The sequence below is a fragment of the Polypterus senegalus genome, chromosome 8 (assembly GCF_016835505.1).
Source record: "Polypterus senegalus isolate Bchr_013 chromosome 8, ASM1683550v1, whole genome shotgun sequence".
Classification (NCBI taxonomy): Eukaryota; Metazoa; Chordata; class Cladistia; order Polypteriformes; family Polypteridae; genus Polypterus; species Polypterus senegalus.
In genome coordinates this window covers 11,642,329-11,662,210 of record NC_053161.1, presented here as the reverse complement: position 1 = coordinate 11,662,210, position 19,882 = coordinate 11,642,329, and the positions used below count along the sequence as shown (strand labels likewise).

Below are 19,882 nucleotides of genomic sequence, written 5' to 3'. Positions count from 1 at the left end.
CCTTGTTAGGTACCTAATGCCAAAGCTTAATTTACAAAATTCCTTTGTGTTTGTCATGCCTTATTTCATTTTCTTTTTTTCTTTATGCTTTGAGAGCATTTTAAAACATTTCCCATAAAAGATAGTAAATTTAACATTCTGAAGTGCCAATTCAGTACCCAGTGTTGTTTGGTTCACTAATGTTTGTTAATGGCAGATAAGTCATATGTTAACACATAAAATTAAGGACAATCACAGCCAACCAGAATGCAAGTAGAGATGCAGTTATTGAACTAACAACCTTAATTTTTTTTTAATTGGAGCTAATGCTGGACTTCTAAAATCAATTTACTCATTCCCAGCCTCCATTTACCATGTACTGTATGTTAGCATGTGGAATGAAGCCCTGGTGCATTTTCTTTGGCTATGTTAAGACAACATAAACTCTCATTAAAAACACACCTTAAATTTTCTGTCATTTTCCTATAATATAATGCACAGACTGATAGATGGAATGTTAGGGTAAGTACTACATAGTTCTGCACATTACACAACATTTCCAGTTACTTGCTTTTTGCAGTCACACTCAGACTTCATTTACATAAGCTTAATGAGTCTGAGGACGTTATGGCATGCTCCTGTGACCACCACTTGTGTCGTATGAGGTTTCTAGCAAGTGCTCACCCCGAAGTATGAGAATGCACATAATGAAGCAACAAGGAATAATGAAGATTGGTGTTTTAGATCTCACAAACGGAAAAGAGACTTGTCTGTCTGATAGTGCGTGTTTTAAATAAGACAACAAAATGGGGAGAAAAAGAAAAGAAGCCTTTCCAAGAGCACTGGCTCCATCAGGGAGAGGGAGTGCATTACTGACTGTCAGAAAAACGGGGAAGTTCACAATACTTTCGAAATGTGAAACTGCTGAGAAGTCATTGTTCAGTCATCTAAAGTACAACCTGAAATCCTTCGACAGCAGTATCCTCTCTGTCTAGAAGTAGTGTAATATGAAATCGACTTTACTGAACAGGATATGACTGCTCAGCACCTGTCCCAGAATCCTTCTGTGTTTTAGTTCCTGGTATGTGTTTTGGCCTGCGAGTAACTCTCAAAGGACAACCTATTTGTTTATTTTTCCTTTATGTGGATGCCTTTTTCCCCAAAGGGAATTTAGAGATTTACTGTAGGTATGAGGCCCTTAATATATGTGATTTATGAATAGAACCACCACTGAACGATGCTATATGTTCCAAAAAATGTAATACTTTATTAACACTGAAACTGTTCAGTTTTAATTTAGACTACCATTTCACAGTCTTTCCACAGAAGATGTTAGCAAAATCATTTCAAAGCCATCCTCTTTAAAGATAGTGCACCCTTTCAATAAAGAAAACCGTAATATATCATACAATATGTCCTTTTGTAGACTTTAGATTTTATTTATTAATCATTTTGCATTATATTTGCTCAAAAAATGATTTAAATCTATAGAGATTATAGTTTGAACAATTAAGTTGACTGAAAGTATCTTCAAGGTGCTATCAGCTGAGCATTGTTGTACATAGACAAAATGGTATCAGCAGAGATGGGGATCAGTAACTACTATCCTGTGTTCCTCCAGGGAAGGGGTGGGGAGAAGGAAATGATCCTTAACAAAGCTGTGAAATATATGAACTCAAGCAAATTTATGAAGCATAAAACTGATAAAGGTAAACCAAATTGGCACTTACAGGATTTAAGCAAAACAAAAGATTCAATTTGTTCTGAAGTGTTCTGATGATCGTAAGGATGGCATCTTTCACATAATGCATCATCATACAGTTAGAGTACTGTAAGTTCATTTAAATACAGCAATTTAAAATATGTTTTGCCTGATATAGAGTAATAGGAATGGTAAATTATATACCAAGTGAACACTATTATTTAAACCTCTACAGTAGTGACTTATTCCATGGCTTGTGTTAGTCTGTAGTCAAAGATCAACAAGGTATTAAAAGTGAGATACAAGGATACTAGTCCGTGTCGAGTTATGGTAGCTGTTGGAGTAGCTTTTTTACCACATAGATACTCATAGATTTAAGATGTAGAGGTTGTGGTGCCCACCAAACTAGGATTAGCATACTGGTTAACAGAGCATCATCTTGCTAAAAAAGCTCAGAGCAACTGCTGCAATTCAGGATGCGCCTCATAAACAATGATATATTGATATCTAGTAACATTTAAACATTTGCCCAATGTGGCCAATGAAACCACATCCATCAAAATTACACCACCCTTAGTGCCCTGTGTTTAATATACTTAGAATCAACAGACTCAGAAATTTTTAGCCTTATCTTGAATCCCTTCAGTATAATTCTGCAAAAGCTGGGATTCAGCAGACCACGAACTCATCATCAATGACTATTAATAAAGTATCTATCTAATCTATCTATCTAGTTTTGTGCCTCTTTCAACCCTGCTGTTTGAACTAGGATCTTAGTTGAATAACTGCAGCTTATTTGTTGATCTGCACAAGTAGTGTAAACTTCAGTTTGCCTCCTCCATCAAACAGTCTGTTTTCTATCATAGGATTACCTCTGACTAGATGTAGTTCAGATGGTAGCCTTTCTTTATGACATTGTGATATTGTGCTTGGAAATTTTAGTAGGATTGCAGTTGATGTTAAACTCATTTGGATGGCCACAATCACACCACATTTAAATACAAATGTTTTTCTACTTTGCCTGTAAAATTTTGCACAAATTATTTTATAAGTGTGTGTGTGATGGCTGTGTCTATAGAAGACAATCCATCTATCTATTTACCATATCCACTTCATCCAGCTTTAGCATCATGACTTTAAAAAAAAAAAAAAAAAAAACAGCCATTATCCTACCACTTTACACAAAGTTGGTATACCTCGTCGGATTAAAAAAAGATTTTCAGAAGGTATGTTTTTGAAAGGATATGTTGCTCATAATTCAGATTGGAACATATTTTGTTATAGCATTGCAAAGACAGGTGGAGATAGTAAAAATGTATTTGTTGGGACTTTTCACAAATTATATTTACTGGCATGTTGAAGTAATATATTATACAAATATACCTTAAACAGCAAATGGATTTCCAACACTATCTTTAATCACAAAAATATTTTCACCTTTTAAATTCCTTTGCCTTAAGCAAGTGATCAGGTATAAATAGATTGCAAGCCCATTAAAACTGAATGAAGCCTGGCCTGTGTCTAGAGTCTTGGTGACAAGTGTTAGCTTATTGAGCCTTTATTTGTTGGGGACATGTCTGGGGAAAGCTGTACAACCAACCCAAACTAAATTATCACAAAAGTGCAGACAATTATTGACTTACTCTTGTATAAATTAGTCTAATTCAGGGTCATGGCAAGAGGTTGGAGCATATAAAGTTAGCCCTGGGTACAAATACAAAACAACCATGGATATGACACCAGTTCAGAATTCCGAAGGAAAACCTAAGCAAACAAGAAAGCTTGCAGAGAGTGAATGAGAAGTGAAGAGAATGTACAGTACACACAAACAATGATTGAGCATGAGAGATGATCCCAGAAATCTGGATCTATGAAGCAGCACCACTAATAACTACTGCTGTGTCACACTAATGTACATGTCTTGGGTATGTGTATACATATACAACTTAAAGGTAATCCCAATAGAAAATGTGGAACACAGTGTTATCCTGTGCGTCACTTGTTTGTTATATAATTTCTTTTACTTGTATGGCCATATATACACACACACACATGTGACCTACTGCTTATGTCACTCCCAGAGTGAATTACTGACCTTCCTGAATGCTTCCTGCTGCCAGTGATGTTTCAAAGTTTCTGTAAACTTCACCAGAAACATTTTTCCATTGGTATTGTTTGCTGTAGTCTGAGTGGTGCCGTAGTAATGGAGCAGTTTGTGCCAATATTTTGTCATGTAATGCCTAGAATATAAAAGATCGATACTGGCTGCAGTATTACAATAAATCAAATGTATGCACTATTATTTCAGGCAATAATAAGTGATTACCAGGTGCCATAGAACTGGGCAAGAACAATGCCTGTTTCACATCAGTCAAGGCATTCAGGCTGAAATACTAAACAAGCAAGGAATGTAGTTAAAAGCCAGATTTATAAGCTAATTAAAATGTTGGCTGAGGAAACGTCTACATCTTTCATGGCTTAAGTGGACCTGTCGCAAACAAATTTTTCAAAATGCATGCAAAAATTGGGCTTGCCTAAGAGTGGACGTTCTTGTTCGTATGAATTTAAAAATGAAAAAAGTTTACCAGTCGGATTAAAAATTAGTAGAAAATTTCTGAATGCAATTTCTTAAAAGTAAAACACAAAATGTGCAAATATGTACGCACAAAAGCAAATAAGAAATGTGGTTTTGTCAGTATATTCATGTCTTAAGGGTAATGTCTTTGTTCATGGACTTGTATGTGAATTGTGTGTAGTAAGTGAGCCCGTCTCTATAAGACAGAGTGCTGTGTGCCTCAGCCTGATTGGTCAGCTGATGTAAATGGGAAGGTATTAGAGCCATGATTGTGTTGCGTTTGGTTGTCAGTGGTGGTAGCATGACTAATTGAGTGAGGCTATGTCCACACTATTACATTTTCATTTAAAAGTAACAATTTTAAACAAAAATTATCTCTATCTCCATCTGTCGCATCATTTCCAAAAGTATCTATACTCATAATAAAATGACAAAACATGTATATGACATAGCCGTTCACCTACACTGGACATGCATGAGTTAGCAGAAACAAGAAGAAATGTCCTCCTTGAAGGGATGGTTACCCTTCTGGCCATGGAGGTTATTGTAGAACTGTAGAGACTGATACATTATCTGCTTTTTGAATACCTTCTATCGAATCTATTTGGGTAGCAGAGCTTTAGTATGAATTTTGATAGCTAAGTGGTGTGCCAGTGAGCACAGATAATCAGTAACAAAAGTGTAGTTTGTTTATAATAAAAAAAAAAAACACAAAGCCTATTAAAAACCATCCGCATACTGTATCAAGATATGGGTTTTTGGCCATCTAAGTTAATCTTGTTTAGTGTTACTCTATTGAGTGTTCTTTTACATAGTGCTCTTAACTTTTTTTATTATATAAGGGTATTTTGTGAGTACCCTTGTATTGTGTTTTTGTAGTAATGCTTAAGATATCAAACCTTTTTTTTTTTTTTAAACCTGAAGTCTTCTTGCTTTAATGTCATATAATCTTTTCTGTTAGGATGTTATCTGATTTTCAGGAAAGAATTATTGTCATCTACATCAAAATAAACGAATAAAACCCACTCATGCACAAGACATACAGTGCATCCGGAAAGTATTCACAGCGCATCACATTTTCCACATTTTGTTATGTTACAGCCTTATTCCAAAATGGATTCAATTCATTTTTTTCCTCAGAATTCTACACACAACTCCCCATAATGACAACATGAAAAAAGTTTACTTGAGGTTTTTGCAAATTTCAAATCGGTACTCGTGAATCTAAGATATTTAACAGGCATTCCTGGTATTAAGTTGTGGCTTTGCCTGCGAATATTTAGCGGCAGCGTGTCTATTGGATAGCTGCTGACGGACGGTCTTATATGGGCAGGCACTCAATTACGTGGGAGGCGTGACGATGAGGAACGCAACTCTGCCTCACACGGCGACCGAGCTGCAGGCTATGGCCGTATATATGTACGTAAATAGGTTCCAGTTATGACCGTTACGCATAGAATTTCAAAATGAAACCTGCCTAACTTTTGTAAGTAAGCTGTAAGGAATGAGGCTGCCAAATTTCAGCCTTCCACCTACACGGGAAGTTGGAGAATTAGTGATGAGTCAGTGAGACAGTCAGTGAGTCAATCAGTCAGTGAGGGTTTGCCTTTTATTAGTGTAGATATTGCACTTGCAGCCACATTCAGCCACATTTCTAAATGAATTAAAACTGAATCCCTTTACAACTGTTCTTTCTTTGATTTTAATAATAGATGCCATTAGGTTATCTCAGTTGTAAATCAAAATAACTATTTCTTAAGCAAAATTATTTAGTGGTGCTATTGCTATTTAAGAACGAGATGGTCCACAGACTTATAAAGAAAAGACAGTAGTCCCACTTTATCAAATAAATAAGAATCCAAGTTGATGATAAAGTAAGATTTCATGATTGCGCTCAAGGAAAAAAAAAACAATTTGACTCTGACATATCTCATGTATCAATGCTGCATTTTATAGCTGTTCTACTCACCTAATTTGTAGAATATTCTATTGTATGCTTTCATCTATCCATGCATTGTTAACATAAATTTCCAAATGTCTTTTTATGATACCATCCCTGTTTGCGTGTTTTTGTGTTCACTATAGCAATGATCTTGGAATCTTAGCCATTTTTTTAAAATTCCAGTACACACAACTAAATGTGCAGTAAAATAAAAGTGCATGTAAAATTTCTTTTTATTTGTATTTATTTATTTATTTTTTCCACCTTCATCCATCTCAAAAATTAGAAATGTTTCTTTTGATTATCATTAGAAATTTAAGTTTGAGTGTGTATGCCTGCATTGGATCTTTACGTTTGATCTCATCAAGTTGTCAGGGATTAACGCTTTTTTCATAACGCTGGGAAAAAACTCCAGTACAATTTAAAATCATATATCCAGAAGTATTACATATTTATATATCCATCCCTGTCCTAAACTAGCTTTATCCATGTACAGAGCACCAGTCGATACTAGGGCCAATGTAGCATCACCAATTCACCTAACCTTCATGGATGTGAACCCTGGTCTGTTTTTAATGTGTATGTATTTATGTCTGGATAGAACTGTGATTTATCTCATGTGCTATTCAACAGACAATGGACATTGTGTTGTAGTTGGACACTTTTTACAGACGAGATACTGAATCTGAAGTTTTAAATTTCCTTGTTAGTTTCACACATTCAAAAAGATTTTGCAATATGTAGTGTTGGCATTATTTGCTCACATTTTTATTTCTTGTTTAACAAGACATTTCGCTAAGGGACAGATTTTGTTTGATCCATTTAATGAATACTTGTTGGAATACTTAGGAATGGGAATGCTTCCTGATGAGACTGGCACTGGGTTAGCGTGACCTAAACTTTGTAAAGGAAGCATTCAGCAAACAGTCAAATCACTTGCATCCAAGGCCACAAGCCAGCGATCACAGGTTTCGAGTCTTTATTCATTTTTATTTGACAGATTAATTTCTTCATTGATATAAGCTTGGTGACCTTATTAAGAAAAAGGTAAGCTTTTGTACTTTTGATGACATTCCAACTGTTTTTTTCTCTGCATTTGTTGTTTGTTTCATTAAAGCTTACGTACTTATCTTGTTTCCAGTAAGCAAATGAAACTTCCTCTCTACCTGTTAATGGGTAGAAACAATATACATTTTGGATATTTTGCATACCTTATCTCAAAAATCTAAAATACATGTATGCCTTTTTTATCCACTTCCTTGCAGCTCCACTGGGGATTTCCTATTGTTTAATCTTTACAGATGTTTTTGTAATCATCACTTTGAACTTCCCACAATTATTCATCTGCTTCAGGGATTCCCATTTCCAGTTCTATGAATATTTTTAATTGAAAGTTGTTGTTGTGTTTTTTTTGGTTTTTTTTCCCCGAATACTTCAGTTTTCAACCATTGACTATTTCTTGAAAATGTCAAGAGACAAGATTTTGGGACTCAATAGTGAAGTAACACTTGAAACCCCTCAATAAAAGCCATGTCGTGCAGTCTTGTTCTTATGGGAGAGTCATGAACCAATGCATTTACCAAGTTGACAGACATCTGTTGATCTGATGTTCTTTGTGCTTTTTGAAGAATTATACAGTCTGATTTTTGGGTGAATTGTCTTGAGTGTTCGTCATTTGTAAATAATTCTTTACATTTTAAAACAATAGACTTCAAATTTTCTGGAAATGGCAACATTGCCCATCTTGGACTTATAAAGCTGCATTAATTGATTTTCTGGAATCACAGGAGAGTTTCTTTTTTTTTTTTTTTCTCTTCTTTTTCTTATCTCTCTCACTCTCTGAGCTCAACTCGCAGGAATTACAGCCACACATTCAGAGATTGGGAGGTGAGTGAGGGAAGTATGTTGATACATAGACGCTGTTTTAGACAGACACCAAAATATCTGGCCATAATAATCAAGAACCAGACCCACCAGGCTGCAGAGATATGTATATTTGTTTTTTTTAATCATTCCTCACTTGAGTATTTTCACTTTTTATTAACAATATATAAGGCATGTTAACCTATTCATTTTCTGCAAAACACACATTTCGCAAATATAAAACATGTTGGGATGGGGCATCTCCTGTACTCAAAAATCCAAGACTTTAACAAAATAATATTTCTGTGTAAATAACCTGAGTTTTAATTATTTTCTGACTACAGGTTATGACTTTGCAGCAGTGCTGGAGTGGTTTGCAGAACGAGTGGATCGCATCATTCTTCTATTTGATGCTCACAAGCTGGACATTTCAGATGAATTTTCAGAGGTGATTAAAGGCCTGAAGAACCACGAGGACAAAATCCGGGTGGTGCTAAACAAGGCAGATCAGATTGAAACACAGCAGCTAATGCGAGTGTATGGTGCACTCATGTGGTCATTAGGAAAGATCATCAATACACCTGAGGTGGTGCGTGTCTACATTGGCTCCTTCTGGTCCCACCCACTGCTAATCCCAGACAACAGAAAGCTGTTTGAAGCAGAAGAACAAGATCTCTTCAAGGACATCCAGGGGCTACCTCGCAATGCAGCTCTCCGTAAACTGAATGATCTCATCAAACGTGCCAGGCTTGCTAAGGTAAATATGAAGGTTTTGTGTTGCTAGACTCACTACAAAATGTTTTTTGTAATATATTTTTGGTGTTCACATAAATGGTAAAGTGATTTTTTCCAGTGGGTTGCATAAACACAAGTTAATGGTGCAATTTTGATTATGCACAATAATCTGGTCTTCCTGTAAGCTCTGGCCAATACTACTGCATGGTTCTGCTGGAACATACAGTATTACTTTATCATTTTTTTATATTTTAATAGTAGCTTCCTAAATATTTTATCAAGTTATCTCAATGTATAATACAAACAGGTGAACTGTTAGAACCGTTCTGCATACTCCATAAATCAGTTGGAGGAACTGCCAGTGAACTAGAGCATACCCATCCATACAAAAGCTGGTACTGTACTAGTACAAGAACTACACATAGACATACAGTGCCCTCTATAATGTTTAACACAAAGACCCACTTTCCTTGATTCCTCCATTCTGCAGTTTAAAATCGAAACAATTCAGATGTGAGTAAAGTGCACATTGCAGACATTCATTTAAGGATATTTACATACATTACGGTCACAGCATGCAGAAATGACACTGTTTACACATGGTCAACCCACTTACACAAATGTTTGTGATTACTCAAGTGTGTTTCATTGCTTCATTAGTCCAGACGTAAGATACATGGGCTTGTTTCTATCTACAGACTACCAGTGAAGAGAATTATTTGTGTTCTGTTTTGTGTATTGTATTTACCCCATTTTTGTCACCCACTGCACACCCAACCTACCTGGAAAGGGGTTCTCTCTCTGATTTACCAAGATGGTTTCCCCATTATGAGGCTGAAAAACAAGAATACAACCATTAGAGAGATTGATAAAAACTGTAGCATTACCTGAATCAACTGTCTGGAGTATCATTAAGAAGAAAGAACACACTGGTGTGCTTGGCAATCGCAAATTGACTGGTAGGCCAAGGAAGACTTCCACCGCTGGTAACAGAAGAATCCTCACTGTGGTAAAGTAAAAGCCCCAAACTCCTGTCTGGCAGATCACAAACAGTCTTCAGGAGGCAGGTGTGTATGTGTCAGAGACTATTATCTGCAGAAGACTTCATGAACAGAAGTAAAGGGGCCACATTGCAAGATGCAAACCACTAGTTAGCCACAAAAACAGGATGGCCAGATTACCGTTTGTGGAAAAAAAAGTACTTAAGAAATCTGCAGAATTCTGGAAAAGGTCTTGTGAACAGACAAAAGTTAACCTCTGTCATGACATGAGCAAAGTGTGGAGATGAAAAGGAACTTCCCTAGATCTATTGCATACCAGCTCATGTGTTAAACATGGAGGCGAGGGAGTTACGAATTGGGAAAGTATGGTTGCCACAGGTAGCCATCAGCAGTGGCATGGTGATTTCTGAATACTGTAGAAACATCTGCTCAAATTCCAGTAAATACCTCCAAACTCATTGGATGGCATTTCATCTTACAAGAATATAATGACCCCAAACATACTGTACTTCTAAGGCTACACATGAATTTTTCAAAGCTAAAGAGTGGAAAGTACTTGAAAGGCCAAGCCAGTCGCCCAATTTAAATCCAGTTGAGCATGCCTTCTGTATGCTGAAGACAAAACTTAAGGTCACAAACCCCAGAAGCAAGCAGGAGCTGAAGATGGCTGTATTAGAGGCTTGGCAGAGCATCGCCAGAGAAGATATTCAGCACTTGGTGATGTTTTATGAATCACAGACATCAACCAGTCGTTACATGTAAGAGATATGCAACAAAGTACTAAATATGACTGCTTTCATATACCTGCCATTGCTATGTCCCAAACATTATGATGCACTGAAATGGAGTGACCACATAGTGTAACTGAAATATAAGCAAACATTTGTAAATTAAGTCTGATTTGTAATTTTGAAGTGTGTAGTGGAGGAGTAAATGAAAGAAAAATGTGTCTTTGTTCCAAACAGTATCAACACCCACTGTATAGTGAGAGCCTATGAAGATATTTATGCACAGAGTAATATTTAATCTCTTGATCAGTGTTATCTGCTGAGGTAAAGCACAAAAGAATGTTCTGTTTCAGCATGGCATTTGCAGGTGCTTGATATTTTATAGATTAACGTCTCTAACTCGGCTATTGCAATGCTGGCAGATTTTTGCTGTATGATCTGCTATTAGTATGCAATTTTCTGTGCAGAGTGTGGCCTTTGTCACACTTCAGATAGTTATGTTGATTAAAAAAGACAAAAGTGCAGGTTGGTCTTCACTTTGAATTCAACCAATCCGTTAATGTTTCTTTTATGTACGTTGACATGCAAATGTTTGGGCATCCTTGCCTTGTCTGTTACTGTGAATAATTAAGAGAGCATACGATGAACTGCTCACAAAAAGGCATAAACTTAAACATTTCTTTTCAGGTTTTTTATGCAAGATTAGTGTAATTTGTTTTGTTATTTTTTTTTTTGTTTTATACAATTATACAGTGAAAAAAGAAAGGAGCACCATGCAAAGGTTTTGACATTCCAACATATCTGAGGTCTCCAATAACCTTTACCCAGGTCTCAGACCTTAATTAGCGAGTTGGGTTATGGCTTGTTCACAGTCATCATTAGAAAACCCCAGGTAATGCAAATTGCAAAGCTGTATAAATTCTCTGACTCCTCAAAAAAGAAAGGAATACCTCTCAAACTGTTAAGCATAGGGGTGAATCGATCATGCTTTGAGCTTGTGTTACAGTATGTGGCACAGGGAACATGGCACTGGTAGAGAGAATAATGGATTCAAATAAATACCAACAAACTCTAGAAGCAAACATCAACTTTTTTACAGATGCCGTGAAGTTAAATAGAGGATGGGTCCTATAACAAGATAATGAGCCGAAATGCACCTCAAAATCTACATGGAATACCTCAAGATGTGTAAGGTGATGATTTTGCCATGGCCCTCACAGTTCCCTAACCTAAGCAACATTGAAAATATGTAGATAGGTCTCAAAAAAACAGTGCATGCAAATGGCCAAAGAAGCTTGCAGAATTAGAAGCCTTTTGCAAGGATGAAGGGTGAAAATAAACTAAATAAGAAATGTAGAGAAAAGCCAAGCAAAATGACACCTTTTATTGGCTAACTCAGGGGTCCTCAATCACAGTCCTGGAGGGCCGCAGTGGCTGCAGGTTTTTGTTTTAACCCGGTTGCTTAATTAGAAAGCAATTCTTGCCAATAATTTCATTTCATGGCTTGTTAGTGCTTTAACTTTGTTATGTCAAGTCTTTCTCATATCCTAGATTTTCTTCCCCTTTCTAAGGATATCATCCAAATGATTTGAAAGCTAAAATGGATGAGTAATTCTAAGTCCTTCACTTTTTTCTCCTCACTTTCCTTCTAAGTATTTAGTTAAACCTAATAGTGCATGATAAATACACACAGGTGTAAATGGTAACAAGCTAAATGGAGAAATGCTGCTATCTTTTGTAATTTGTATGTTAATACTAATTAGGAGCAATTAAAAACCGAGAGAATAGCTGTTTAACACTAAAATAAGCACTAAGGGTTCAAAATCTTAATGAGCAAAACAACTAAAGTGAAGCAGAAGTGTTACTTGAGCAATAAGTGCTTCTTATTAAGCAACTGAGTTGGAGCAAAAACCTGCAGCCACTGCAGCCCTCCAGGACTGTGATTGAGAACCCCTGAGCTAACTAAAAAGATTACAATATGCAAGCTTTTGAGGCAACTCAGGCCCCTTCTTTAGGCAAATAAATAAGAAATAAGAAATGAAAGACTCTTAGCTGACTACAAAAAGTGTTTACAAGCTACGATACTCGCCAAAGGGGGTGTTACTAAGTACTGACCATGTCAGGTGCCCAAACATTTGCTTCAGGCCCATTTCATTTCATTGATATTTTGAATGATGGAAATAAAAATGTGATGTTGCTTTAAACAGAAAAGAAATGTGTCATCTTTAACTTTGGCTTTTGATCAGTTCATGTGCTGCTCACAAAACTATTCACACTAACAGCCATTTTAAGCAATTGTGCCCAAACTTTTGCACTTTTTTGTGTTTGCCACTGTATAGTATCTTTAAGTAAGCATGTAGTAATGTGTTATGTGTAGACCTGAAAACTTGCAGAACAAGGTTCAGCTCCTTGGCCATCAGAATATTATATCTGCAGTGTTGTGGCACATTTAGATAAACATTCTTCTTGCACAGAAAAAAAAAAACAAACTCTTTAAATGGTTATTATTTTTATGTGTCACCAGCTTTCACCTTGGCACTTCACTGCCCTTGCCTGTCAGTTTGCTCAGTGATCGGTATTTATGAATTATTTATTCCTTCTTCTGTTCCCTGCTAGGCATCTGGTTTCAGCAGCAGTTAGTAGCTTTTGTGCACTTTTTTGGATCACTGTTTTCTGTTATTTGCAAAGTGTTTGGGATGTGTACCACACACTATACTACACATAGGGATGAATAGTAAGAAGAAATAACTCTCAAGTAAAGTAACAGAAAAAATAAAATGCCTAAGCACCATTTCTGACTCTGCATCCCCAGTGCAAGTTGCTTCACTAGTCAATCTTTTATATGTTCCTTGCTTTGTGCAGTATTCCTCCTGGGTTTTTCCCTAACATGAGCCTCAGTTTGCCATAGGCTACCAAGCTAGTAGTCCCTACTCTTAATACTCAGAGCGGCTTGGCTTGATTGCAGCACAAAAACTCTCTGCTGTTCCAGATTACATGTTCCTGCCTTGTGCCCAGTGCTTGCTGAGATAGGCTCCAGTCCCCTGTGACAATGCTCAGAATTAAGTGGGCTTGGAAAATGGTTATGGTGTGGTGTGTAGGTTCATGTAGGTGGCCTTAGTTGAGGACTTTAACATGACTCTTTAAATGTAAAGCAGCAATTGCCTATAGGAGCATTCTAATTAAGATGTTTAACAGTTTCTATTGAGTGTTGTAGATGCCTTAGGGGACAGATGGACATCCTGGCCAGAAGAGGGGATGGTTCCTTACCCAGATGGGAGGTGCCTAACAGGCAAACAGGCTTCGGGAAGAGAAAGGGATCAGACCTGGAAGAGAGGGCCATATAGGATGGACAGACAGCCCACCAGAACTGTTAAGATGTCGCTGGGGACTCTTTACTCCACCAGCACGTTAGATGGCAGCAGCCCTGGATAGTGGTGCCCAGTATGGAACCAGTAGCAAATGTTGAGAAGTGTAGCCCGGCAACACAGCTCTGCTGGAACCCCTGGGTGCCACAAGGGGGCTCTGCAGGGAGATGCGTCACCTAAAATGGGACTTCTGTATGACCCGGAAGTACTTCCATTGGGTGGTGGCCCTGGCATTGGAAATGCTCCCGGGTCTGTAATAAAAGGGACTGCAGTCTCTTGTCCAGATGATCCGGACCTGGGAGGAAGAAAGGCAAAGCTCAAGTGGAGGAGGGTAGTGCAGTGGTAAGAATTGGAAGGAGAGAGAGAAAGAAACATGTGCTTGTGCTACTGTAGAAGGACTTTGGGTTGAATAAACCATCCTTTATTTGCACTCAGGATTCTTGGTGTGTTCTTGTTGGGGGTTTGGGCCATTGACGCTCTAGTTTCCTTCAGTGTGTGTGGTCAATTTTTTTTTTTTTTTTGGTGAGATAATGTTGGCAGTGCATGCAGTATTCTCTTGTGTGCATTTTACTGTTACATAGTCAGGTAGGTATGTAGAAAATGTATTTGTAAGAAAATGAACAACCATAAATATTACGTAATTAATTGCTTGCATGCCATACTTTTAACACATTAAATTCTTTAAATCATTTTTAAGCATTCCAAAGATACATACAGGTTTGATTGACTGGTAATTGACATAATGGGAGCACCTGAGCAAGTGTGTCCTGTAATAAACTAATGCCCAAACAAGGAGATGCTACTCATTTGCAAAAGTACTGATGGGATCGGCTGTAGTCCTGTACAACTCAGTATTTGGTTAAGCGAGACTACAAATGAACAAATTAATGAATGTAGAGAACAAGTTATGGCTGTGACCAAGACTAAAGCCTAGCTCAACTTAATTTCTTTAGTATATGTTGTGGCCACCAGGGGGCGCACCAGCTCCCCAAACACTCGACACAACAAACACAAGGCACAAGTCCACCACAACACACGTTTTTATTTAGGTGTAGGAAATGCTGCACTTTTCGCTTTGCACCTACACAACACAGTATAAAACACATGCCCAGTCAAAAAAAAGCACTCTGCACTTCGTCTCTTCACTCTTCATTAATCTTAAAAATCATTGCTAATGATGGTAAAAGGAATTGTACTGCACAGTTCTGATTTTTAAATTGGTGATCGGAGGATCTACACAAAAGTATTATTATTTCAATATTTACCTATTCAATTACAGTAGTAGTCACAATGGGGCATGTAAGGGACTTTCTTGTACTGTTTAGTCATCATGATCTGTACGAATAGCTTTTTCTCCATTTTTTATGTAGTTTTCAGCCTTGTAATTTAAGTGAGCATGTCGTATCTCAACACTAAATTGAATTCCTTTTCGCTTTAATTACCATTGTTCTGAGTCACTTATCCTCATCCTTTTTCACAAATGAGTTGTAGAGTAATTTATAATGATCCATACTTAAAATTATTATTAAATTAAATTATGGACCCCGTGATTATCAGAGGCGACTGTGTGCAGTGGGTGCAGACCTATAGATACCTGGGAGTGCAGCTGGATGATAAACTGGACTGGACTGCCAATACTGATGCTCTGTGCAAGTCAGGACAGAGCCGACTATACTTCCTTAGAAGGCTGGCGTCCTTCAACATCTGCAATAAGATGCTGCAGATGTTCTATCAGACGGTTGTGGCGAGTGCCCTCTTCTACACAGTGATGTGCTGGGGAGGCAGCATAAACAAGAGGGATGCCTCACGCCTGGATAAACTGGTGAGGAAGGCAGGCTCTATTGTAGGCACAGAGCTGGACCGTTTGACATCGGTGGCAGAGCGATGGGCACTGAGCAGGCTCCTGTCAATAATGGATAATCCACTGCATCCACTCAACAGTGTCATCTCCAGACAGAGGAGCAGCTTCAGCGACAGACTGCCATCACTGTCCTGCTCCACTGACAGACTGAGATCGTTCCTCCCCTACACTATTCGACTATTCAATTCCACCCGGGGTTGGGGGTAAATGTTAATATTATACAAAGTTATTGTCTGTTTTACCTGCATTTTTATCACTCTTTAATATTGTTTTTTATCAGTATGCTGCTGCTGGAGTATGTGAATTTCCCCTTGGGAATAATAAAGTATCTATCTATCATATCATAAAATGATATAACTAGGAAACAACTGCATACATGTGCACATGTCTACAGCATTTGAGTCAATAGTAACATCCACACACATTGGCCACAAAGTAGAAATCATGATAGGAGATGATCAGCTAACAGAAGATAGGGTCACTTGACATCACAAGAAAAAGAAACTGCCCAATTTAATAGCATTCACGTGTAAAAATAAACCTCTGCAAGGATCTACCATTTGGAAAAGGACCATGGCAAAATAACACCATCCTCGTTCCAGAGATCTTTACAACACTGGACAACTTTAAGTCAACTACTTTATTCCAATGCGATGATCTGCTGTTGTACCTGTCTTCATATCTCTACATCCATGGCTAGAAAATACTGTACTGTAGATGCTTAGTAAAAAAGCAGTGCCACCAGCTGGCAGCAGGAAGATACATGACTTAGTGCAGTAACGTGAGAATGAAAGGACAAATGTGTGTCAAAGATAACACGTTAGTGCAGATTAAGCAAAACTGATGTTAATGACCTCTGATTTACTGTTTACTGTAAATGTGTGCTGAATTTCCCCATACTGTTAGATTTTTGTGTGTGTGTGTGTTCATGGGCAAGTTGTTATGCAGTGTTTTAACTCTGTGATGCAATTAGTTTGTGATGTACATAGAGAGACACCATTAGGTTTGACTGAGTACAGCTGGGTTTTAAATCCAAGGATGTAAATGAGACGATTGTGTTTTAGTAATAGCATACGTAGAGAAAACTGTGACAGCTGCAGCACTCAGCACAGAAAGACTATATCATTAAGTTTAGAGCGTAAATGTGGAGTAACATCTTCACATTACTGTGAAAAAAATGAATAAGTATAGACTCATAATAACAACTGTGTCAGCCTAACATACTCAAGCATGTGTCCTAGAATGGGCAAAAGTTAGGATCAAATACTCCACTTATATTTCAGTCAAAGAATGCTAGAAAGTTGATGAAACTAGGTTGGTTTCATAGGAGGTAAAAATTGGACTCGGATACAACCCCCCCAAAAAAAAAAACAATAGGTAACAAGGCCAAGGTAAAGTTGGCAGGAGTGGTGTATTTGAAGTTTGGTGTGTTTAGTATATTAAGGCATATGAAACAGTCAGTAGTTATTTCCAAGATATCAAGAATATTTTCAGTCAGGGAAGTCGTAATAATGATAAGATGAATAGCTACTGCTGCTACAAGCATGGTAATTGAGTTTAAAATTATTTGTTTTGGAAGTATAGCTAGCTGATAGGCAGTCAGTATTATCTTTTTAAAAAGGAGCATATAAATTCTTGCTCATTAACATTCTCCATTCTAGTTTTTGACAGGCTGTGACTTGCATATACTGTAAAGCACTTTGGTGAATGCTAATACATTTTGGGATACGTTTGTTACTACAGTCATGACAAATACCTTTTGTTCATAGGCAGTTATTTCTCATATGTGTTTAGGATGGGGATTTTTCTCAATTTTGATAAATCTGCGTATTCTTTTGGGCTCCCACCACTAACCACACAAGAAAGATATGAGAAAAGGTATTCAGAGTGTAAGAGCAGTCACATGCGCAGTAACCACTGATGTCTCCTTAACAAATGAACTTAAAAGATAAGTCAGTGTTGTTTTGTTTCATAGCTGTAGCATATGCATGTTCATTTGCCCCAGAAATGTTTGTTTGTATCTGCTGTTTGTAAAAGTCTCTCCAGCAGCTTGTAATCGTGGCCTAATAGGGCATCAGAGGAAACTAAAGCAAAAGCCCTAAAACCTACCAGATATGTGCTGAAAAGTTTGTAATTTTACAAAATATACCTTATATTTTTCTGAATTATGTTTGTGACAACAAAACAAACTTGGTAGTAATGATTTTATATATTATAGGATCTTGGTGCAGTCTTTTCTGGGGGGAAAGACTATACATTTATGTCTCTGTTCACAGTGGCTGGAATAAGTGGAATTTTTATGCAAACAGCCAGTATAGATTGTTCTAATGTTCTAATATAGTCAATCTAGACGAGAACAGGCCATTCAGCCCAACAAAGCTCGCCAGTCCTATCCACTTTTTTCCTTCAAGAAAACATCAAGTCGAGTTTTGAAAGTCCCTAATGTCTTACTGTCTACCACACTACTTGGTAGCTTATTCCAAGTGTCTATCGTTCTTTGTGTAAAGAAAAACTTCCTAATGTTTGTGCGAAATTTACCCTTAACAAGTTTCCAACTGTGTCCCCGTGTTCTTGATGAACTCATTTTAAAATACAAGTCTCGATCCACTGTACTAATTCCCTTCATAATTTTAAACACTTCAATCATGTCACCTCTTAATCTTCTTTTGCTTAAACTGTAAAGGCTCAGCTCTTTTAATCTTTCCTCATAATTCAACCCCTGTAGACCTGGAATCAGCCTAGTTGCTCTTCTCTGGACCTTTCCTAGCGCTGCTATGTCCTTTATGTAGCCTGGAGACCAAAACTGCACACAGTACTCAAGATGAGGCCTCACCAGTGCATTATAAAGGTTGAGCATAACCTCCTTGGACTTGTACTCCACAGATCGTGCTATATAACCTAACATTCTGTTAGCCTTCTTAATGGCTTCTGAACACTGTTGGGAAGTTGATAGCTTGAGTCCACTATGACTCCTAAATCCTTCTCATAAGGTGTACTCTCGATTTTCCGACCGCCCATTGTGTATTCAAACCTAATATTTTTACTTCCTATGTGTAATACTTTACATTTACTGACATTAAATTTCATCTGCCACAAATCTGCCCAAGCCTGTATGCTATCCAAGTCCTTCTGTAATGATATAACGGATTCCAAATTATCTGCTAATCCACCTATCTTGGTATCATCTGCAAACTTAACCAGCTTGTTACTTATATTCCTATCTAAATCATTTATATATATTAAAAATAGCAGCGCCCTAGCACTGACCCCTGTGGAACACCACTCTTAACATCGCCAGTTCTGATGAGGTTCCTCGCACCATCACCCTCTGCTTCCTGTGTCTGAGCCAATTCTGCACCCATCTAAAAACATCACCCTGAACTCCCACTTCTTTTAACTTGATGCCCAACCTCTCATGTGGCACCTTATCAAATGCTTTCTGAAAGTCCAGATAAATAATATCATAAGCTCCACTTTGATCGTATCCTTTTGTTGCCTCCTCATAGAATTCCAACATGTTAGTAAAACACGACCTCCCTCTTCTGAACCCATGCTGACTGTTCAGAATAACTCCTGTCCTTGTCATGTGTTGCTCAATCTTATCCTTAATAATTCCTTCCATTAATTTTCCTGTGATGCTTGTTAAGCTTACTGGCCTATAGTTGCTTGGATCTGCCCTGTCACCCTTTTTATATAATGGGATGATATTTGCCATTTTCCAGTCCTTTGGAATCTCTCCAGTGCACAGTGACTTCCTAAAAATATGTGTCAAGGGTTTATATATGTACTCACTAGCCTCCTTAAGAACACGAGGATAAATATTATCTGGGCCTGGTGATTTGTTTGATTTCATCTTATTTAATCTGAGCAGCACTTCTCCCTCTACAATTTCCAAATCCCTCAGTACCTCCTTAGTAGTTGTGTTTACCTCTGGCAGGTTATCCACTTGCTCACTTGTAAACACCTCAGAAAAATGTAAGTTTAGGGCATCTGCTATTTCATTGTCTGTATCTTTTAATTCCCTTTACTATTCCTGATGAACTTGACCTCCTCCTTAACTGTTCTTTTACTACTAAAATACTGAAAGAATCTCTTGGGGTCTTCTTTCGCCTTATCTGCTATATTCCTCTC

General features: G+C 37.5%; 1 protein-coding gene across 1 annotated transcript in view; it reads left to right on the top strand.

Annotated features, from left to right (window-relative positions):
* The window catches only part of LOC120533788 (EH domain-containing protein 1), a 90,003-nt gene that overhangs the window by 58,732 nt on the left and 11,389 nt on the right, over positions 1-19,882 (top strand). The window contains exon 3 of the mRNA XM_039760743.1: positions 8,406-8,818. Within this exon, the coding sequence (XP_039616677.1) occupies positions 8,406-8,818 (413 nt within the window). The remainder of the gene's footprint in view (positions 1-8,405; positions 8,819-19,882) is intronic.